This window comes from Mizuhopecten yessoensis, unplaced genomic scaffold (genome assembly GCF_002113885.1).
Source record: "Mizuhopecten yessoensis strain PY_sf001 unplaced genomic scaffold, ASM211388v2 scaffold897, whole genome shotgun sequence".
In the NCBI taxonomy this organism is placed as follows: domain Eukaryota; kingdom Metazoa; phylum Mollusca; class Bivalvia; order Pectinida; family Pectinidae; genus Mizuhopecten; species Mizuhopecten yessoensis.
The window spans coordinates 582771-607503 of record NW_018403776.1 but is presented as its reverse complement, the minus strand read 5'-3'; the positions used below and the strand labels follow the sequence as shown (position 1 = coordinate 607503).

The window sequence follows — 24733 nt, the reverse complement described above, 5'->3', positions numbered from 1 at the left end:
TTTTTATCACTGTTTTCCATTACTTTATTGAAGGAGTGTTTGAAACCATATGATGACTTTCTGATGGTAATAATTTGTGTAACCATGCCTGCCAACCCGGTAGACAAATTGCCAAAATTAACGACCCGTTGATGTTCATGTTATGACACTGTGATAGTTGATGTCTAGATGCTTGTTCATGATCTAATCCTAAGTTATTGTGAATCCTTGACATACCTGGCTAGACAATTTTAATCAGAAAGAAAATCAAAATGCAATAATTTCCATTTTCCCATTAATTTCTGATTGTTATAATGTGTGTAGATTTCTGAGCGTTATAATGTGTGTAGATTACTGAGCAATGTGCCAACACCTGTTATCACCAGATTATATCTTAATCATTATTACAATCACCTGGTTACTATAGGGACAAGCTTTGTATGAATGTATGCTCAATTTGTTATTATTATATTGTTTCTCTATTTGTATGACTTGTCCTTAGAATTGTTGATTTTATACAATTCATTAGTGCTATCTATTGGTATATTTTGTTATCAGAGGAAGATGTTCAGCTTCATCGTCCAGCTATTTAAAAAATAAATATTTGCCAACAGATTTTTAAAAAATAACATCACAGTCTAAATGCTGTCAATATCTACCTATAAAAATATATCTAAGTATTGATGTATCATTATTCTGTAACTTAACTTTTGGTGTGTCGTAGAAAAAGTCTGGGACAGTAAAATTAGCATAGCTGAACATCTTCTGTAGATGGATGGCAATCACCGTGGTAACATTGAGCCTGTAATGAACATCTGCCAACCTAGATATGACACTGGTGGCCGACCCCCATCTTAAACTGGCACTGATGGCGAGCAGGATGTCAGCCATCCGAGATCTGACACTGGTGGCATGCTGGGTGTCTGCCATCTTAGATCTAACACTGGTGGCCCACTGGGTGTCTACCATCCTAGATCTAACACTGGTGGTGTGCCTGGTGTCTGCCATCCTATGTATGACACTGGGTGTCTGCCATCCTAGATCTAACACTGGTGGCATGCTGGGTGTCTGCCATCCTAGATCTAACACTGGTGGCCAACTGGGTGTCTGCCATTCTAGATCTAACACTGGTGGCGTGCCGGGTGTTTGCCATCCTATGTATGACACTGGTGACACACTGGGTGTCTGCCATTCTAGATCTAACACTGGTGGCGTGCCGGGTGTCTGCCATCCTAGATCTAACACTGGTGGTGTGCCTGGTGTCTGCCATCCTATGTATGACACTGGGTGTCTGCAATCCTAGATCTAACACTGGTGGCATGCTGGGTGTCTGCCATTCTAGATCTAACACTGGTGGCCCACTGGGTGTCTGCCATTCTAGATCTAACCCTGGTGGCACACTGGGTGTCTGCCATTCTAGATCTAACACTGGTGGTGAGCCATCCTAGATCTAACACTGGTTGCGTGCTGGGTGACAGCCATCCTATGTATGACACTGGTGGCATGCTGGGTGTCTGCCATCCTAGATATATGACACTTGTGATCCATTTTGTGTCAGCCATCCAAATCTGGCACTGGTGGCCAGCTGGCAACATTTATCTTACTTGTTGTGTATATATTTTATCTACATCAAAAGAGTGATTCTATTTTTAGGTGTATAATTTATTCATTTAAAGGCATATAATATTTCTACAAAGATACTACCTGTTTGACGACTGTCAATAAAGCTCGTGCTTATGACTGAACTTAAAAAATGTGTTGTGTTTTTCCTTACTGTAACATAGCAGAGTAAATATAAACCACTTACAGCCAACAATAATACAAAATTATGTTTCGTAATGTAATACAGTAACTCTAGAGGCTTTCGGGAGGAAATCGGTGTACACAGAGAAAACCTGCAGGGTCGGACAGGTAAATAAGTGACCCATACCCTTTCCAATAGGGAATGAACCTTCTTTGTGAATAGCAATCGCGCCTTCCACTTTGCCACCTAATCATCATGAAATACCATATATTCTTGACTAATCTTTGATTTGTTTCAATTTTATATGAGATTTATTAAACAAGTCTTAGATATATCCACTTTATTGAAGCTCTGTTGGGCTTAGAAAGCTTTGGAACGAGTTAAATAAATGTCACAAGAAATGGAAACAATTTGAAGAATTACGTAAACTATTTTCAAAATCTTGTTTTCCACATTGCCATCGAGGCTGAATATCCGTTGTTTTTAATGCCATATTGATTTTGTCAGGTCAGTTACTGTTCAAGTCCTCTGTATATCACTGTAATGTATGTACCTCCACCAGGTATGTATAGCATGGCCAACATACTGAAGATAAATGAGAAAAACAGAATTCAGCTATTCATTTTAATACAATTTTGATTTGTAATCTTGAACACGTTCACCTCAATCGGAACCTTATATAATGATGATTTCTACATAAAATGGAAATTAATAACAATCAAAAAATTTAAACATTTCAAAATTAAAGAAGAAAATCAAGGAATACATTACTATATTCAACTTATTAAGTGCTCGGAGTGCTAACAATATTGAGAATTGTGTAGAGTTCCCTCTACAGCTGTACACATCCTTGTAAGGATATGAGCACTTAATAGATTGAAAGTTAAAAAGTCATTCAGTAGTGAATTTCCAATTGTAATCATCAACAAAATTAAAGCTTATGCCGCTCCTGTTTACAATCAGAATCACTTACGGTTCTGTATGGTTCTATAGCTGCTTTACAAAAACAAGGAATTAATACTTTCTCACTTGGTACTTCACTTTAATGAATACCGAATGTAAACAATGTGATCATGATTAAAACACTTTGTGCCAATTTGTGGGGAGGGGGGTACAGAATGAGCATTAGCAATGAGAAAACATCACAATGTGCTAATGACACCCTCACAATGTGACAATGACATCCTCACAATATGACAATGACATCACAATGTGCTAATTACATGACCACAATGTGCAACTGGTATTATCACAATGGTCTAATGACATCACAACGTTCAAATGACATCATCCGTATGTGCTAATGACATCATACTGTACCAATGACATCAACACAATGTACCAATGACATCATCACACTGTGCCAATAACATCATAACACTACCAATGACATCACACTGTGCCAATAACATCATAACACTACCAATGACATCATTATACTGTACCAATGACATCATTATACTGTACCAATGACATCATTATACTGTACCAATGACATCAACACAATGTACCAATGACATCAACACAATGTGCTAGTGAAATCTCCCCAGTAGAGCAGTTGTTGTAAACATGATATATTAACAGTGGATGGACAGCACTCTATTTGATTTCACCAAGGCTCTTGAGCATAAAATGAACTGTTAAGAATGATTAGGAAATCTAAAGCAACAAAACCATTTACAAAATCATCTAGCAGCATAAAGACAGTGCTAAAAGGAAACAAAGGTAACAATTTTCTAGAAAGGAAGTAATTTAAAGCACAGCTTTACATTATATATATATGTCAACAAAAGGCAACATGTAGACACACACACTGACATCTGGTTAACATCCATCCCATTTACACCTGGAAGTGATCACATGATAATTTTGCTTAAAAAACATTGTAGCATCAATTAGTGAAGTGTTGTATCAAGCTTCAGTATACAAAATAATCACATTTTCTGAATCTTTTTTAAATGTTTGAAAATTGAAAGTAGTTTTGTGTGTTAACTGACATTGACACTATCATATCCAATCACAGGCATAATCTGATATCATCTACGATAATTATAGATACAAAACTAGATTGCTTCTTTGGGATTTCTACGTCTTTGCAACAGCTGAAGTTGTATGATAACAGCGAGGTTATACAACTATAGTTCAAGTCATATGAAACAGCTAAGGTCACATGATGACAGCTGATTTCATATGACATCAGCTGAGGTCACATGACAGCTTAGGTCATATGACAATAGCTGAGATCACATGACAGCTTAGGTCATATGACAATAACTGAGGTCATACAATGACAGAAGAATGTGCCCACTGATGCTGGTACAAAGGACAACTGAGCAGTGACCATAATGAAGGAGGCTACTCGGGGTGATTTTAGGGTGTTGTCACCTAGATGTTATAACAGGTAAACACGACATCCCGCTTGGTAACATTATTCGGACAACAGGCTAACAAGACAAGAAGAGGAATGGAAAGATAGGGGTCACAATTTGTAGGCATTGTTATTGAGGCAACAGATCAATTTTGTCTCCTCCGAGTTACCAAGAAAAGGACAAGGAAAAAATCAATATTCTGCAAGAGGGCCCACATTGCAGATAAAGTTGATATAAGTGACTTATTTTGATAGCTATCAAAGCTTGATACATCAGAGTTGATATAATTAAGTATAAACCCCTCCTCCCCAAGGCCCCCCTTCACACCTTCCTTTTCCCCTCCTCCCCAAGGTCCCCCTTCACACCTTCCTTGTCCCCTCCTCCCCAAGGTCCCCCTTCACACCTTCCTTGTCCCCTCCTCCCCAAGGTCCCCCTTCACACCTTCCTTGTCCCCTCCTCCCCAAGGTCCCCCTTCACACCTTCCTTGTCCCCTCCTCCCCAAGGTCCCCCTTCACACCTTCCTTGTCCCCTCCTCCCCAAGGTCCCCCGTCACACCTTCCTTGTCCCTATTCCCCAAGGTCCCCCTTCACACCTTCCTTGTCCCCTCCTCCCCAAGGTCCCCCTTCACACCTTCCTTGTCCCCTCCTCCCCAAGGTCCCCCGTCACACCTTCCTTGTCCCTATTCCCCAAAGTCCCCCTTCACACCTTCCTTGTCCCCTCCTCCCCAAGGTCCCCCTTCACACATTCCTTGTATAAAGAATAAAGGTCAAAGATATGAAAGCAGACTTTGCTGTTAATTGTTTTAAACATTAACATTAAATATTTGTAAATAACTATTGTAAAAGTGAAACTGCTAAATTCATATACCATGACAAGAATTAAACCTTTAACAAAACTCTTTTTCACATGCATGTTCGTCTCTTAGAATTAAGATATATTGTTGTACGCAATAACATGTAAATGGATATAAATAAAACAACTGTGATCTTAATATAAAATCGCATTCATCTACAACTGTTACTCAACATTTGTTTTCAATAATACACTACTAACTGTTATTTTATATAACTTGAATGTGTAAAATACTAGAAGGTTTCTATGTACATTTGATATTGGTTATTTAATGGTACTTTCTGACTAGAGGTGTCTGTGGTTTATTAGATATCTGGTATGACTATCACATAAACTTACATTCTTCACTCTTGTGAGCAGATGTTGATATCTTTGGCACATCTGATATCAATGCATCGGAATAATTCAGTAAGTAAATTTAAGGTCCCTGGTTTGACTTTGGAGGAAGATAATGATTGTTGCCCTGAGGAAACACATTAGTATGGATTGTGATCAACCAAAGTTCTATTTTGGATCATCCCCGAAATTCATACGGATCTGCTCCAGAAACATGAAGGTACAGACAGTGTGAGGTCCCAATCTAACAAAGGCAGGAATAAAACCCTGTAAACAGAGATAACCACAATCTTAGTCAGGTGATGTTGTCATAGTTACAGGATACTAACATTACAATCCTAGACAGGTGATGTTGTCATAGTAACAGGACACTAACATTACAATCCTAGACAGGTTATGTTGTCATAATAACAGGACACTTACATTACAATCTTAGACAGGTGATGTTATCATAGTAACAGGCCACTAACATTACAATCCTAGACAGGTGATGTTGTCATAGTAACAGGACACTAACATTACAATCCTAGACAGGTTATGTTGTCATAGTTAAAGGACACTAACATTACAATCCTAGACAGGTGATGTTGTCATAGTAACAGGACACTAAGATTACAATCCTAGACAGGTTATGTTGTCATAGTTAAAGGACACTAACATTCCAATCCTAGACAGGTGATGTTATCATAGCAACAGGACACTTACATTACAATCCTAGACAGGGGATGTTATCATAGTAACAGGCCACTAACATTACAACCCTAGACAGGTGATGTTGTCATAGTACCAGGACCCTAACATTACAATCCTAGACAGATGATGTTATCATAGTAACAGGACCCTTACATTACAATCCTAGACAGGTGATGTTATCATAGTAACAGGACACTTACATTACAATCCTAGACAGGTGTTATTGTCATAGTTACAGGCCACTAACATTACAATCCTAGACAAGTGATGTTGTCATAGTTACAGGACACTAACATTACAATCCTAGACAGGTGATGTTATCATAGTAAAAGGACACTAACCCTACAATCCTAGACAGGTGATGTTGTCATAGTAACATGATACTAACATTACAATCCTAGACAGGTGATGTTGTCATAGTAACAGGACACTAACATTACAATCCTAGACAGGGGATGTTATCATAATAACAGGACACTAACATGACAATCCTAGACAGGTGAGGTTGTCATAGTAACAGAACACCCACACTACAAACCTAGATAGAGAAGATAGATAACACTGATCAGTAAATAAATATGCAAGACCATGTACTTGTGTTTTTCTAATGTATCAGAAAGCACTCATTTATTGCGCGGACGTATATATTCACTCGTGCGTGGTATATTCGTCTGGGCAATAAACTTGTGCTTTCTGATTCACTAGAAAAACACAAGTGTGTGGACTTGCATATTGATCACATACCTGTTGAATCTTGTTATAGTAAAACAAGCAATTTTTAGACCATGAAATACAACATTCTGTATTGAACATGTGCAATACGGAATGTTGTATTTACCTACTAACCGGAACTAGTTTTTATGGGAATCCCCTTGTCATGGTGTACTGAAAAGTTCCTGGATGACAAGAGAATTCCCATAAAAAGTAGTTCTGGCTAGTTCTGGCTAGTAGGTAAATACAATATTCCGTATTGCACATGTGCAACACAGAACGTTGTATTTCATGGTCTGAAAATTGCTTGTATTACTATAACAAGATTCAACAGGTATGTGATAAATAACAATGATAAACGAGTTAACTGTATCTGTATGTTACCTAAATATAATGATATTCAATCAGATTTTTTTATCTTTTCGAACTACAATTTAAAGAAATCTTACCTTGAAGAAGCCTTGTGGTCCATGTTTACCGATGTCCAATGCACACGCTCCTAAACTCTGTAAACGTCAATATACATGCATTTTTATTTGAATTCTTTGTAAACATCAATGTACATGCATATTCATTTGAACTCTAAGTATAAACCCAGGTAACTGGTTCCAAACACCAGTGCTTAATAGTGCTAACAAACTTTTTTCTTTCATTTATCATACCTTCTTATGATCTTTGGTTCATTACATAAAATGGAGTGTTATTACAAACTATAGATATAAACAATCTATGTGTACCAACTAATTGCATGTTAAGTACTTCTCTACTGTAATAACATTTCAAGGGAGATGGCCTTATATAGAATTTAAAATCTTGTTGCCATTTGTGTGTGTACTTGTAACATATGACCAATGAAATAAAATATTGTTTAAATCAACAAAATTTAGCTTTCAAAATTCAAGATGGACACCTCATGGCCATCTTGGTTTTTCTATCAGTCCTTAAATCAAAGTGCAAAACTAGGGACCATGGGGAACCCTCAGGTGAAGTTTGAGAAAGATCCCTTCAGTACTTTCTGAGAAATAGTGCTAACAAACTTAGTCTCCCAAAATTCAAGATGGTCACCTGTTGGCCATCATTGTTTCCCAATAAGTAAACAATTTCACCATGCATAATAAAGCACCATGAGAAAACTTCATGTGAAATTTGAGAAAGATCCCTCAAGTACTTTCTGAGAAATAGCACTAACACTTGAACTCTCAAAATTCAAGATTGACACCTGTAGGCCATGTATGTGTAGTAGTGTCATTATTTGTCATTATTACTTTTAATATATTTGTGGTATTTAGCTATACGCGTTCGTATGTAACGGAAATCAGCCTTCCGTGTAATTTTGTACGTCACGCATTGCGGCAAAACTTTTAGCGCGCGCGCGGAAATAGCACGCGTAANAAATGTGTTATACATAACTACAGGTAAGGACCATAGGGAACCTAAATGCATTATATATAACTACAGGTAAGGACCATAGGGAACCGAAATGTGTTATACATAACTACAAGTAAGGACCATAGGGAACATAAATGTGTGAAACATCACTACAGGTAAGGACCATAGGGAACCTAAATGCGTTATATATAACTACAGGTAAGGACCATAGGGAACCTAAATGCATTATATATAACTACAGGTAAGGACCACAGGGAACATAAATGTGTTAAACATAACTACAGGTAAGGACCATAGGAAACATAAATGTGTTAAACATAACTACAGGTAAGGACCATAGGGAACATAAATGTGTTAAACATAACTACAGGTAAGGACCATAGGGAATATAAATGTGTTACACATCACTACAGGTAAGGACCATAGGGAACCTAAATGCATTATATATAACTACAGGTAAGGACCATAGGGAACATAAATGTGTTAAACATAACTACAGGTAAGGACCATAGGGAATATAAATGTGTTACACATCACTACAGGTAAGGACCATAGGGAACATAAATGTGTTAAACATAACTACAGGTAAGGACCATAGGGAACATAAATGTGTTACACATCACTACAGGTAAGGACCATAGGGAACATAAATGTGTTAAACATAACTACAGGTAAGGACCATAGGGAATATAAATGTGTTACACATCACTACAGGTAAGGACCATAGGGAACCGAAATGTGTTATACATAACTACAAGTAAGGACCATAGGGAACAAAAATGTGTGAAACATCACTACAGGTAAGGACCATAGGGAACCTAAATGTGTTATCCATAACTTCAGGTAAGGACCATAGGGAACCTAATTGTGTTACACATAACTACAGGTAAGAACCATAGGGAACCTAAATGTGTTACACATAAGTACAGGTAAGGACCATAGGGAACCTAAATGTGTTATCCATAACTACAGGTAAGGACCACAGGGAACCTAATTGTGTTATACATAACTACAGGTAGGGACCATAGGGAACCTAAATGTGTTATACATAACTACAGTTAAGGACCATAGGGAACCTAAATGTGTTATACATAACTGCAGGCAAGGACCATAGGGAACCGAAATGTGTTATACATAACTACAGGGAAGGACCATAGGGAACCGAAATGTGTTATACATAACTACAGGTAAGGACTATAGGGAACCTAAATGTGTTACACATAACTACTGGTAAGGACCATAGGGAACCTAAATGTGTTACACATAAGTACAGGTAAGGACCATAGGGAACCTAAATGTGGTATACATAACTACAGGTAAGGACCATAGGGAACTATACATAACTACAAGTAAGGACCATAGGGAACATAAATGTGTGAAACATCACTACAGGAAAGGACCATTGGGAACCTAATTGTGTTATACATAACTACAGGTAGGGACCATAGGGAACCTAAATGTGTTATACATAACTGCAGGCAAGGACCATAGGGAACCGAAATGTGTTATACATAACTACAGGGAAGGACCATAGGGAACCGAAATGTGTTATACATAACTACAGGGAAGGACCATAGGGAACCGAAATGTGTTATACATAACTACAAGTAAGGACCATAGGGAACAAAAATGTGTGAAACATCACTACAGGTAAGGACCATAGGGAACCTAAATGCATTATATATAACTACAGGTAAGGACCATAGGGAACATAAATGTGTTAAACATAACTACAGGTAAGGACCATAGGAAACATAAATGTGTTAAACATAACTACAGGTAAGGACCATAGGAAACATAAATGTGTTAAACATAACTACAGGTAAGGACCATAGGAAACATAAATGTGTTAAACATAACTACAGGTAAGGACCATAGGGAATATAAATGTGTTACACATCACTACAGGTAAGGACCATAGGGAACATAAATGTGTTACACATCACTACAGGTAAGGACCATAGGGAACATAAATGTGTTACACATCACTACAGGTAAGGACCATAGGGAACATAAATGTGTTACACATCACTACAGGTAAGGACCATAGGGAACATAAATGTGTTAAACATAACTACAGGTAAGGACCATAGGAAACATAAATGTGTTAAACATAACTACAGGTAAGGACCATAGGAAACATAAATGTGTTAAACATAACTACAGGTAAGGACCATAGGAAACATAAATGTGTTAAACATAACTACAGGTAAGGACCATAGGGAACATAAATGTGTTACACATCACTGCAGGTAAGGACCATAGGGAACCTAAATGTGTGAAACATCACTACAGGTAAGGACCATAGGGAACCGAAATGTGATATACATAACTACAGGTAAGGACCATAGGGAACCGAAATGTTAAGTTTGAGAAAGATCCCTCTGGTCCTTTTTGAGAAATAGCACTAACAAGTATTGACAGACAGATGACTGACAACAGACGAATGAATGTACCTTTGATTTAGGGTGATTTGAACAGCATAGCTTTTATAATTAAGGAATAGTAAACTATACATAACCTGACTATATCATATTCCAGTTGATTCAGGTAGTAAATTTGATAATAAGGTGAAAATGGGACATAGTCAATGAGTTTGTACCCAAGAAAGGTACACAAAAATACAGAATTTGATAAGAATGTGATAATTTTGATATATCATAACCCATCACAGACAGTGGGTCCGATTTAGCAGACATTCAGACAGCCTTTCATGGTACCATTGGCATTCATTCATGATGGCCGTCAACAATCAGGTTATGGCATTCATAGCTGATATGAATGTCATCTGAATGTGATTGGGTAAATTATAGCAATACCATGCAATGGAAAATATAATAATGTAACTAGTGTAGTATAGTCACAGGTGACTCAATTACGATGTCCTAATTAGGACAATAGAAGTGACATAATAGACTTCAAGATGATAGCAATGAGAGTTTATTACTTTCAGACGATTGGCATAGATTCTTGCTTTTGTGATAAAAAATTATCTTTAATTTGTCTCTATATTTTAGCTTGGCAGTGCTTTCAGAATTGTTTCACAAATTTTACATGAAACAAAATAAGACTTTCATTATTCTATGCAGTTATCATTTCTCACTTACAGAGTAGGTGCCAGGAGCCGCATTCATCATCCGCGTCTTCATTACATCCAGGGGCATGGTGAGGAAGGTAGCCAGGGTCCCCTACAAAACATTAACACAGTTTAATCTTGATCCTGTTCAATCATAAAGTATTTCATGGGGAGAATCAGTTCATAGTATGATCTATGTGTTTGAGTCCTTCCTGAAATAAGCATCCTCTGCAATAGCTATATATAACCGCCTCTTACTCTGTACAGGTATACATAGAGACATGGAACCTTAGGCTTCGAGTCCTATCCTACCTACCTTTGGCTTCGAGTCCTATCCTACCTACCTTTGGCCTGGAGTCCTATCCTACCTACCTTTGGCTTCGAGTCCTATCCTACCTACCTTTGGCTTCGAGTCCTATCCTACCTACCATTCCGGTAACAAGTCCTGAAGAGTGGTAGGCAGAAGGTTAATTTCTTTTAAAATTGTACATTTTACTGTAAGGGCAGAGATTTAACCACTACATCAATCCACCAATCAAAATCTCTGAACACCAAATACTGACGGGAACATGTATTAACTAATGATTTGTAGTTTATACTTCCCACACAATGGGAAGTCCAGAAAGTTACTCACCACCAACATTATATATTGGATTCAATAGAAATAAATCCATCCACTTAGTCTTGGGATGTATTGTACACACAATTCCTTTGCGGAGAGGTTGAGGTGGGATGGGACAGGGTTATTACCAGGATATTTAGACAGATGTCACTAGGTCTACAACTTACTGCCAGTGTGCTGGAGGTGAAATGTGTGACTAGGTTGTCCTTGAAGTAGCCTGACCCCATCAACATTTGTTTTATTTGGTCATAGCCAGCAAGCTACAATAGACATTTTGTTCAATTAACAGTAGTTAATGCAAAGATTAAATGATGTTTACTTATCATCTTCAGATCCATTATTATCTATAATCATTAGAGTGATAATGACAGTGCAAACAAATGAAATGTCTGAGTGACCTGGGTTTTATTCAATTCAATAGATGTTCTTAGCTTTTGACCAAACGGCCAGACTTATTGCTTAGGAAAATACCAAATATCAGAACAAAATGTAGTTAAAACTTAAAAGATACATCAAAACAGTAACTTAACTCAGCAAAACAGGAAATGAAGGATAGGAATGGTCTTGTACTTAATAAGTGAGGCTAAAGATAAAGAGCGCCTGGTAATTATGGTACATACCTGACCCACAGTAACCATTACAGCTCGAGAGCTGGCCATGGAAGCACCAGAAAACATCCTCCGGACACCCTCCTCCCGGAACACCCGATACAGGCCGTCAAATGCATGCTTGTAACTGCAATGTCATCACACACATTAATATTCATATATTTGATGTCTCTTGATAGGCTCGGGAATCTGCCAGTTTTGACCCTTGGGCAATGTAAGCTAAACGAGAGGCCAAAAGGGCCTGTATCACTCACCTGTTTCTTTTCTGAAACTGACATAAAGGTAACTTCAGACCAAATTTGGTAACTAGAACGAAAGACATTTTAACATTTCTTAAACGGTTCTTAAGATATTGTTGTTTGAAATTTTGATTTTAAAGCTTTTAACCCACTTTGACCTTTGACTCTGGCTAGCACTTAAAGTTGACCTTTGACCTCATAATAAAGAAAACGATTCACACAGCTGGTCTTCATAACATACCCAAGTATCATGACTCTAGACCAATTGGTTCTTAAGATATTGTTGTTTGAAGTTTTTAACATAATGAACCCCTGTGACCTTGAAAGTAGGTCAAGGTCATTTTAATGAAAAAACTAAAAATGTTAAAATAGCACTCCATCCCAGGTACCTACTGGCCAAATAGCATGGCCATTCAGGCCAGGTGAGTTAAAAAATATAGTTATTAGTGAATTGAAGTTATGCTATGATGCATTCAAAAGTGTCTGTACTTCCAATCCTACCTCCATACTTCAAAACATAAACCTAACTACATGTATATCATATTTGACCGCAAATAAGCCCATCTCGCAAATAAGCCCCCTCTTGCAAATAAGCCCCTCTAGCAAATAAGCCCCCTCTCACAAATAAGCTCCCTCTCACAAATAAGCCCCCTCTCGCAAATAAGACCCCTCCACACTTCGGCAAATGTCCTGGTAAAAAGAGGTATTGCGTTCTGAAGTACAGAAATACTTCTTATCTGTTCTCTATTATATTTTGGTTTTACATCACTAAAGCCCAGTACAGTGTACACCATACATAATATTAGTAAGTCACTACTTCTTAACATCTTATTTACTTTTACTCAACATATTGATTGATTTTTTAACCAGCCATTTAAGTTTAAAATCAATTACTTACTTCCTTCTTTGGTCTTTAGGAAGTTTAACATCATTCTGCATCCTGAAAGAAAAATAAAGTTAGATTTTGATTTTAATTGAGAAGAGAACTTTAATAAATGTCAGGTAATTAAAGTAAAGCCTTGCTAAAATTCAGTTCTCAGGGTCAGATGATGACATCCTTTAAACAGAACACAAATATTTTATCACACCAATACAAGCAAAGAGATAGCAGTGTGAAATTTTAATTTTCTACTCATCATACTTAACTCTTAACTTAGTGACCAAGATCGACTGTTGCTTGTAGATACACAGTCTTAGTAAGAGTTTAACAAAACAGCCTTTTATTGGAAATATATTGTTCATACTTAAGTAAATCATCATATCTTACCTAAGTCAATTATAACTCACCTAACATTAATGAGATCTGCAGGTGTGCCCACAAAACCTCCTGTAGCCCCAGACACAGCAGCAGTAGCTACCTTCTGGTAAAACGGCATCACACTGCCGTCACTTGTCAGCTGCTTCTTAACGGTCTCGTACATAGCAAACCGGGTCATGGAGTAGGTCAGCTGAAACAGGACAAACAGTTACTCTTTCTGTTTATTGTTAGTCTTGTGAGAGCAAAGATTGTGAAATTAATAAAAATCATCAGTATCAAAATACACATTCATGTGAATTAATCTAATACAAAATTTGAGTGACATTGGAAAAATATAATCTGTATATATCATTAACAATGCAGTGTTTAGTGTAATAGTAGCTGAAATGCTTTTTTTTAAAAATCAAATTGTACCATGAACATCGATTTAGCAAGCTACTGGTACTCACTTTAAAAAGGTAGCTTGGCAGGGTAGGTCACCCTTCATTCCTTACCTGTCTACAGACAGAGGCAGACAACCCATTGTACAATCCCATAATACCATCATTCTTCAGGATACGACCAACCAGTGTGGTGACCTTGACTTTCTCCTGCTGTGTTTGTAGCTGAACCTGTAACCAATCATCAAATATGTATCATAGACCAACAGAAACTGAAAAAATATTAGACTAGACCAATGGGAGCTGTGGATAAATATTACACTAGACCAATGGGAGCTGTGGGTAAATATTACACTAGACCAATGGGAGCTGTGGATAAATATTACACTAGACCAATGGGAGCTGTGGGTAAACATTACACTAGACCAATGGGAGCTGTGGGTAAATATTACACTAGACCAATGGGGGCTGTGGATAAATATTACACTAGACCAATGGTAGCTGTGGGTAAACATTATACTAGACCAATGGGAGCTGTGGGTAAATATTATACTAGACCAATGGGAGCTGTGGATAAATATTACACTTGACCAATGGGGGCTGTGGATAAATATTACACTTTATCTATGGGAGTTGAAGATACATGTTATACTAGACCAATGGGAGCTGTGGGTAAACATTACACTTGACCAATGGGAGCTGTGGGTGTGGGTAAACATTAAACTTGACCAATGGGAGCTGTGGATAAACATTACACTAGACCAATGGGGGCTGTGGATAAATATTACACTTTACCAATGGGAGCTGAAGATACATGTTATACTAGACCAATGGGAGCTGTGGGTAAACATTACACTAGACCAAAGGGAGCTGTGGGTAAATATTACACAAGACCAATGGGAGCTGTGGGTAAATATTACACAAGACCAATGGGAGCTGTGGGTAAACATTACACTTGACCAATGGGAGCTGTGGGTGTGGGTAAACATTACACTTGACCAATGGGAGCTGTGGGTGTGGGTAAACATTAAACTTGACAAATGGGAGCTGTGGATAAATATTACACTAGACTAATGGGAGCTGTGGATAAATATTACACTAGACCAATGAGAGCTGTGGGCAAATATTACACTAGACCAATGGGAGCTGGGGATAAATATTACACTTGACCAATGGGAGCTGTGGGTGTGGGTCAACATTAAACTTGACCAATGGGAGCTGTGGATAATTATTACACTTGACCAATGGGGGCTTTGGATAAATATTACACTTGACCAATGGGAGCTGTGGGTGTTGGTAAACATTACACTTGACCAATGGGCGCTGTGGAGAAATATGACAGTAGACCAATGAGAGCTGTGGGTAAATATTACACTTGACCAATGGGAGCTGTGGGTGTTGGTAAACATTACACTTGACCAATGGGAGCTGTGGGTGTTGGTAAACATTACACTTGACCAATGGGAGCTGTGGGTAAACATGACACTAGACCAATGGGAGCTGTGGATAAACATTACACTAGACCAATGGGAGCTTTGGGTAAATATTACACTAGACCAATGGTAGCTGTGGGTAAACATTACACTAGAGCAAAGGGAGCTGTGGGTAAACATTACACTAGACCAAAGGGAGCTGTGGGTAAATATTACACTAGACCAATGGTAGCTGTGGGTAAACATTACACTAGACCAATGGGAGCTGGGGATAAATATTACACTTGACCAATTGGAGCAGTGGATAAATATTACACTTGACCAATGGCAGTTGAAGATACATGTTATACTAGACCAATGGGAGGTGTGGATAAATATTACACTTGACCAATGGGGTAGGTCCACAGACTGGGACATAACAAAGTCTTTAAAAACAGTTGTTTTTATTCACTACTCTACGTTCCAAATTTCAGGGAATGGCAACAACTGGTTGTCAGTATAATGCGTCTAGATGGAATGCTGTGCTGGGTGTCTTCGGCATGGTATTTCAGTAAGATAGCACTATAAAGTCGGCATCAGATACACACTATCACAAGGAGGCACTTCCTTAAATGACCTTAGCTGTTGATAGGACATTAAACAAATAAAACCAACCATCTGGCAAAATTGTGATCTAGTCTGACAACACAAGCTGCATTCTAAAAACACTGCCATGGCAGGACGAAGGACGGATGTAAACAACCTACAGATATTGTGACTGTCAAGGGAGTGTGAATAGGTGTCATTAAGAATGAATCCAAGCAAAGCGTTAATATCATCACTTAAGTTGTCTATCATTCCCATACACACCTGACATCACATGGTTATGATTGAGGTCTAGCACCTATTACTTCAAATGGCTGTTTGAAGTAACCATCCTGTTTTGTAGATCAACAGATTGATATATACAGTGTATATGTAATATATACAAGGGTACATAATATCACGTGCATACTTTATTCTATCATCTGATCACATTATCAATCTTTTTTAATGTGTCATACGATGAAGTTACCAGTAAGTAATTGACAGATGCATATCCTGGTGTGAAATCTACATTAGCATATGTTTACAGTTTACTTTTAGCTCTAGAAAGACCTTACCTATATACAGGTTCTTAAAATGAGTTGCCATTATAATATATACAATTTTTACAGGGTGTCCACTCACTTTCAGTTAAAAAATCTAGGAATATGGGAATTAATTCTTAAAAATGTAGGAAATTTAAAGGATATTGGAGAACTGGTAGCTCACCTATTTGTGATATAAGTACATGTACATGCATCATTATGTGTTGTACGTTGCTAAACTGGTCTTGTTATTTTGAGGTTTTGTTGTACAATGTAAAGACGGGCTTCATGCAGTGAAGTTGCAGTGTTTTATATATCTTTGTATATCCAACTATTACAATACATTAATACAGCATCATAAAATGATCCACACCAAGTTGATTTTAAAGTAAGTTGTTTTGGCCCCTAGAATATGAATAATGGTTAAACACATTGCTCACACTCTGTGTAATGCCTCAATCTTATAATAGCCAATTACAAGTTGGTGTGGTGATCTAATAATGCACAAAAAACTTGCTAAAAACAATCTTAAATATTAAGTCCAATTAAGCTGCTTTTGGCCTCTAAACAACAGACCCTCTGGGCCTGTATCGCTCACCTGGATATCTAAGCAAAATATTCTTCAAATGAGAAAAGGGAATATGCCAGACCCCAATGCCAATTCCTGTAGTATGTCTGTATTAGATTCTTCATGCCCAGCAATTTAATGTATGGTTATGGGGTGGGGATCTCAACTGTTTCCAAGCTGTGACTCAGAAACTAGATCTCTAGGGTTGTGGCCAGACCCCAGGATCAATTCTAATATCATGATTGCATTCGTCTCTTTTTGTCCAGCATTTGTATTTATAGTCTGCGGGTGGGGATCTCAACCGTTTCAAAGTTATGACCCAGGGGTTAAGTCTGCAAGGGTGGGGCAGACCATGGAGTCAATTCTAATATCATGACTGCATTCGTCTCTTTATGCCCAACAATTGTATATATAGTTTTGGGGTGGGGATCTTAATCATTTCAAAGTTATAACCCAGGGGTTAAGTCTCCAAGGGTGGGGCAGACCCCAAGCTCATCCTGGAAGCATATGGGCATTCATCTCTTTATACTCAGCAATTGTATCTATGCATGGTTATAGGGTGGGGATCTCAACTGTTTCCAAGCTGTGACTTAAGAAACTAGGTCCCTAGGGGTTCAGTCAGATCCCAGGGTCTATTCTAATACCATGACTACTTTTGTCTCTTTATGCCAAGCATTTGTATATATAGTTCTGGGGTGGGGATCGTTTCAAAGTTATGACCCAGGGACAATGTCTCAAAGAGTGGGGCAGCAAATGTGCATTCTTCTCTTTATACTCCACAATTGTATATATGGTTATACTGTGGGAATCTCAACCATTTCCCACTTTTGGCCCAACCCCTCATCCCCCTGGGGGGTCAGCCCCAACATTTGTACAATTTTGAATCCCCACCACCTAGGGATGCTTCCAGTCAAATAAGGTTGATATCCAGTGCATATTTCTACAGAAGTCGTTTGTAGCAATATAGCCAAATTGCCCCCTTTTGCCCCACCCCTCAGCCCCCTGGGGGGTCAGCCACACCATTTGTACAATTTTGAATCCCTGCTTCCCATGAATGCTTTTGATCAAATATGATCGATATCAAGTGCATAGTTTTACAGAAGTTGTTTGTAGCAATATAGCCAAATTGCCCCCTTTTGGCCCGCCCCTCAGCTCCCTGGGGGGTCAGCCCCCAACATTTGTACAATTTTGAATCTCCACTACCTAGGGATACTTTCAGTCAAATATGGTTGATAGCCATCTCTTTGTTCCAGAGAAGAAGTCGCTTAAAGCAATATAGCCAAATTGACCCCTTTTGGCCCCGCCCCTCAGCCCCCTGGGGGGTCAGCCCCACCATTTGTACAATTTTTAATCCCCACCACCTAGGGATGCTTCCAGTTAAATTTAGTTCAATTCAAATCAGTGGTTAAGAAGAAGAAGTCGTTTAAAGCAATTGTTGACGGACGGACGACGCTCGGACAACGGACGCAACGGTATGGCATAAGCTCACCTTGATCCTTCGGACCAGGTGAGCTAAATATGAATAATGGTTCAACACATTGCTTGTATTACCTCCATATAAAAACCTCAACCTCATCAGTCAAAAAAAACCTTATTGTATATAATATGTGGTGGTCTAACACTGTCTGGAAAAACTTGCTCAAAAACTTTATCTTGAAGTAGGATGCTGATGTGGATGCCAAAGCTGGGTTGACTACATTACCGCCCTCCCCCATTCTCCAAATAGACAATCTATTGATGGTGGGGAGTGACCAACATATACACAATGTATAAAGCTGGTAAATGTCAGAGAGTAGTTAAATAACACTGGAGTAAAATGTAATCGTTTCACAAGGAGGAATAGTGATAAAACACCTTAGGACCTTACCATCAATGAAAAGTATTTGGTTCTAGCATATCTGGGTGTGAATGGATTGTTAAAAAATTCAGCCAATTTGACTCCTTTTGGCCCCGACGCTCAGGCACTAGGGGAGAGTCTGGTATTAAATTTTCATACCATCAAATATTCAAACCAAGTTTGAATTATGACTTGCCACAAAAAATAAACAAAATACACCCAAAAGTGTTAATTTCTATACAAACTTAAGTAAACTTTAGCTCCTCCAAAAAGTGGGAATGGGTGACCGGGGTTAATGAAATTCACAATTTTGATAAAGCACTTTAGGATCTTTCAATTTTTTGGGTCTGAAGAAAAATATTGTTGCAATTTTAGCCAAGTTTAGCTCAGGCCCTATAGGGAGGAGTCTTGGGCTAAATTTTCATACTGTCAAACTGCAATAATATCATTATGGTTATAACTAAACTTGAATGATTATATAAACTATAGTACCTCCTTCTTACGATGTGGTTGAGTCCCACAGGAAAAGCAGGAGTTCAAAATTCAAACATCTGTCTGAAAAATCACTGATTATGATTTCTCAATGAGTTTCACCAACATTTCCTCATTTGAAATACATGTATATGACATTGTACTGTAATTTTTTTCATTTTCAAAAAAGCTGTAAACTCAGAAACAAGTAAATTCCATTTGGAGATGTTAGTGTCTGGAAGGAAGCTTTACGCTCAACGTGAGCTGGTAGTTGACTATTTCCAGCATTTCTATGTATACCCTGCAGACGTACCTGGTAAACACAGATTGGTTCTAGCCAACTGACTTCGGACTTATCACCTTTGAAATAAATTTCAAAGTAACTGAATAGATATTGTTTGTACCTGTGGAACCCTTGGTAGAATTCGTGTCACAAAAAGAGTTTTAATGAAGAGCATTAAGAGACAAATATTTGGGGTGTCTGCACTGTTCTAGAAAAGAAAATAGTTTCAACAGAATAAGAGCTTTGTAGGATGTGAGACTGTCGTGTGAACCTATTCAGCACTGTACAAAATAATTATATCAGTTTTATATAAGTACCTGTAAAGTAAAGGAAACTGAGAAGGAGGGGGATACTAAAGAGGAGAACACAAGTTAAGTAAAAAGAAGAATAGTTTTAAAAACTTGGATCAATCCTTTTCATTTGTAGCATTGTTAATTTATGCGTGAACAGCTAGCTAAAGATGTTAAAAAGATTAATTATAATATAAGTATACATGAGATTAAATTTTATTTCTTTGTGTCCAAATTTGTGTAGTTCCTTTGGTTCCAAGTTGAATATTGAATAAGTTTCATACCACTAAAGTATCTAAAAAGATGCTGTGTACATATAACATTGGTAACACATTAACAGGGTAATTACAGGAGACATATACTCAGCACATTTTACGGAGGTATAGGTGAGGGAAACTTTGAGACAAGTATATGGCCCAGGTTACAAAGTGGAAGCCAGTGGGAAGGGATATCATTTACTCTGTGAGAGGATGGTATTCATTACAAACACAACTGAGTTTATGTTAGTGTGAAGCTAAAGATACTTTTTATGCTGTATATTTACAGAACCAGCATGGCCTAGCCAGCAACTCATATCAATATTGCATGACTACAAATATTACAGTAAAAAGGAATTGAAAAATGACAGGGGCAGCCTGGGATTTTAACCTCTGAATCCTAAACAGATAATAAGCTATCTCAGGTCACCTACCTCAGGTCAACAGCTGCAATTGATCCAGTTCAGCACTATATATATATATATCATGGTGACTGTTTATCTCTGTAATATGTTGTGACATGTAAATTTTCATGCTCGTGTCTTGATATTAAAGGGGTGGATGGCCCTGAAAATTTGACAAATTCTTTGCCTGCACTGTCGTTATTAATTCTTTGCCTATGTTTAGATGTCATAATAGCATACTTAATACAAATTCTTTTTTACTGCAAAATCATCTAACATATTCACCATAATAAGCACCCAGTGTACTAAGTTTAAACGGGGGCACTTATTAGGATAATAAAATTTTAGTTATGATAGAACAAGTTGTGCAACTTCCACTGTTCATACAGTATAACAGGATTGTTAACATTCCAGTGTGGCTCCAAAAACAGCAGGAAGGGGCGCATATGGGGGAGGGGTGTTAATTATAGTGAATATGGTACATGATGTCACCAGGAATTCCATAATTACCTAACAACGAAGTAGGTTCCCTGGAGTTTGTTATAAACTTATTGTAGGAAAAGTGTGGGATATGAGCACTGCCAGCTTAAGATTTTTCATGGAGAAAACAACTGAATTTCTCTTTGTATTGAGAATCTATGTCAGTGTTGAACAAGAGATTTTATAGATGAAAGTAAATTCATGATATTCTATGTCTACCTATACCCACCCATTAACACAGTAAGGTTATTTATAGGTCCAAATGATAGGATATATGTAAATGGTAAGTAAGTGCTAAGTGAAACATGCAAGTATAAAGTTACGGATGAAGGTGTCTCCTGTCAGGAAATGTTTAGATTAGTGATGTAACGAAGCTTTAAGGTTTTGCAAGGAGAAGTGTTACATTCGGGATAGGGTAGCAGAATCAAAGACTCACTGTGTGCATGTGCTATGATGCCAGAATTTGTACAAGATGCTGGTGAAGGACTTTGTGCAGATGTCATTTCCTGCTTCTAGATTGAATTTGACGTTAATGTAATAACATGCATTCATATGTTTTTATCATTTATGCACACAAGCGTAATGGAATAACCGTAGATTTGTTATTTTTATAATTTCCTGTATAGTGTTGAAAATGTTGAGCTAGATGTTATGCAAATTTGTTGAAGTGACCTCAGGGGTTAGGAAGGCCACCACAGGTCATGGGCCATATGTTACATTTGTATATTGTAACTTCACAGAGATTTGTTGGGACTGGCATAGCCCATTGAAATAATTGAAAAGTACAATATGGCCCACAGTGTGGTTAAGCCTTCCTAATCACTATTAAGATATTTAACATTAGGCTGCAAAACTAAAACAAAATATATAAACTATGTGACATTAAGTCTGCATTCCCTGTGATGGAACATATTTATCACAACAGTAAAAATCCAAACAATATATATACACAGAACCACTAATTAGTACAATATAGAGGGAATGAATATTCCATACACAAGCTCGGCTGTGGAACAATGTTTTCTCAACCCAAATCTACAACAATGAAAACATACATTGGTGTATGTTGATGTGTTATATTTGTATGACAATACAAACCACCATAGTAGGCCATCTTTGTTGATCTAACATGTGTCCCAGAAATGTGACAGCACAGATTTCTCATTTAAGAATCCCTCATAATGATACCTTTCGTTACAATTACACCTCTGTCATATAATCTTGTAATCCCATATGTTCCTGCTTGTCAAATGTTGGCATAATAAATTTAAGTATCCTGTCAGTAATGCTGACTGAATATGATGTCAGCTTCGAGTGAGATGACATAACGTAAACTTGATATCCAGTCAGTATTTAATACTGTGCCAACATAAGCTCAGCTTTTTGTGCGAAGTCACAGTATAAAGCCAACATCCTGTCAGTATTACTAGACACTTTTTTGACCTTTAACTCCTCTTGGTGACGTTGACATTGGGGAGTAGACATGACAACTGTACATAGCACATACACTGACCTGTCATGATACGTAACACCTTATTGTACATACTCGTAAAACGTAGCTGAATTGATTTATCAGCTAGATTGTCACCTAATATTTAGTACCTTAGTGTTTACTGGTCACTCCTCTGTCCTCTGAAGAGTATGTGTCACACTAAAGTCATCGAAAACGTCACACATAAACATTTCAGTGGTTGTGCTATACAAACCTATAAACTAGTCATGAAACATATGAAGAGTCATCTTCAGTATACCAGCTTGAAGTTATGGCACAGACAAGCACATACAATAATTTTAATTTGACCCCTTCAAATGACCTTGGCCTTATAACAGAACCAAGAATTGCATGCAGCACATAACTTTCGTTATCCTTCACCATCTGTCAAAATTAATAAAAAAAATAGTTGTGCAGAATCCTTCACCATCTGTCAAAACTAATAAAAAAAATAGTTGTGCAGAAGTCCTGGACAAGGATTTCATAATTTGGTTTTTGATGCCTAGTGATCTTAGTTATGGGGTCGCAATCGGTAGTAAAATATTGAAGGATAAATGAAACAATAACTAGCAATGTGCGACTAACAAACGGGACGCCTTTTAATTCTGTACAGCTATGGGTAGGTCACTGGGGCAGTGGATAACGCACTTAACTTTCACCAAGGCCCCCGGGATTTGATTCCCTGATTTGTTGTGAAAAGGTATGATGTCACATGCCCGACCATTAGGGTTTCCTTGAGGTACTCAGGTTTCCTCCCAAATAAACACCCTGCGCACACGAGTTATTGATACATGTATAAGTTGAAATAACTTCTTTCATAACTGATGTAAAACTCTACATTATCAAAAGGACCAATCTGAGGGAGTCGACGTCTATTTTTGAAATGGACAACTGATGCTTGTGTAGATCACCTTGATTAGTGGATTCCATGACTGCATGGCATACAGTAAGTATTAAGGTTAAACTTAAAGCTGCTCTAGCTATACAGAATGTCCATTAGATACATTTCAGGGGCGTTTCTAGGATATTTGAAAGAGGGGGCGTAGAATGAAATCTTTCGCCGAGCGGAGCGAGACTAAAAAAAAATTGGACCTTTTTTTTGCTAAAAAACAAAAAATAATTGTAAATGCACTAATGTAACGGTTCCTGACCTGGAGCATGTTTTCNTTATCAAAAGGACCAATCTGAGGGAGTCAACGTCTATTTTTGAAATGGACAACTGATGCTTGTGTAGATCACCTTGACTAGTGTATTCCATGACTGCATGGCATACAGTAAGTATTAAGGTTAACTTAAAGCTGCTCTACCTATACAGAGTGTCCATTAGATACATTTAACTAAATTGATGAAGGGTACTGTGGCTGACTCATCAGAGTTTCCAACTTTAACATACAGAATAAGTAACGACACAATGACTTTAATAACTGTTTCACAGTTTCATACATGAGAGCCTTAATAACGACTGCTATGAGCTGTAATATTACGTGTCTCTGACAGACGACAGTATCCTACATTGCCTGGACGGTACTTATTACAACACGTTACCTACGTGTTACCTGTGTTCACCATATACACCAGTAGGGCTGCTGGATGGTGAGCTTACCTTGATCAGGTCCAAAGGATGAGTGCAGCACGCAGCCATAGCACTAGCCACACCGCCGAAGTAAAATCGCCCTATACGCTTGGTCTTGTCCACCGGCATGCTCGTAATCGAAGACATATCAGCAGATCTGGTCATTCAGGTAGTTAATTAAAGGAGTGGGACTAAAAGCTAACTGCAAGTAAGCATCCTTCTCTAACAACACACTACATGCAAACGTGACCACAGCCTACGTTGACGTGACCTAGGAAAT

At 37.9% G+C, this 24733-nt stretch overlaps 2 protein-coding genes across 5 annotated transcripts; both read right to left on the bottom strand.

Moving 5' to 3' along the window:
- Positions 1-73: 73 nt before the first annotated feature.
- Positions 74-4679, bottom strand: LOC110454014. Of its 2 annotated transcripts, XM_021503327.1 has the most exons (3): positions 3248-3263; positions 1470-2908; positions 74-1218 (listed from the first exon to the last, which is right to left on the bottom strand). In XM_021503327.1, the coding sequence occupies exons 2-3, from the start codon at positions 1572-1574 to the stop codon at positions 628-630; spliced, it is 696 nt and encodes a 231-aa protein (XP_021359002.1). In that variant the 5' UTR covers positions 1575-2908; positions 3248-3263; the 3' UTR covers positions 74-627. The 2 variants fall into 2 exon arrangements, with proteins under 2 accessions (XP_021359002.1, XP_021358993.1); XM_021503318.1 differs by having other exon boundaries at positions 1470-4679.
- A 102-nt stretch (positions 4680-4781) lies between these two features.
- Positions 4782-24733, bottom strand: LOC110453980 (mitochondrial dicarboxylate carrier-like). Of its 3 annotated transcripts, none has more exons than XM_021503248.1 (9): positions 24484-24733; positions 14371-14487; positions 13906-14066; positions 13517-13558; positions 12392-12506; positions 11939-12031; positions 11181-11261; positions 7134-7190; positions 4782-5547 (listed from the first exon to the last, which is right to left on the bottom strand). In XM_021503248.1, the coding sequence occupies exons 1-9, from the start codon at positions 24616-24618 to the stop codon at positions 5449-5451; spliced, it is 900 nt and encodes a 299-aa protein (XP_021358923.1). In that variant the 5' UTR covers positions 24619-24733; the 3' UTR covers positions 4782-5448. The 3 variants fall into 3 exon arrangements, with proteins under 3 accessions (XP_021358923.1, XP_021358932.1, XP_021358940.1); XM_021503257.1 differs by lacking the exon at positions 24484-24733 and adding an exon at positions 22487-22750; XM_021503265.1 differs by lacking the exon at positions 24484-24733 and adding an exon at positions 16344-16401.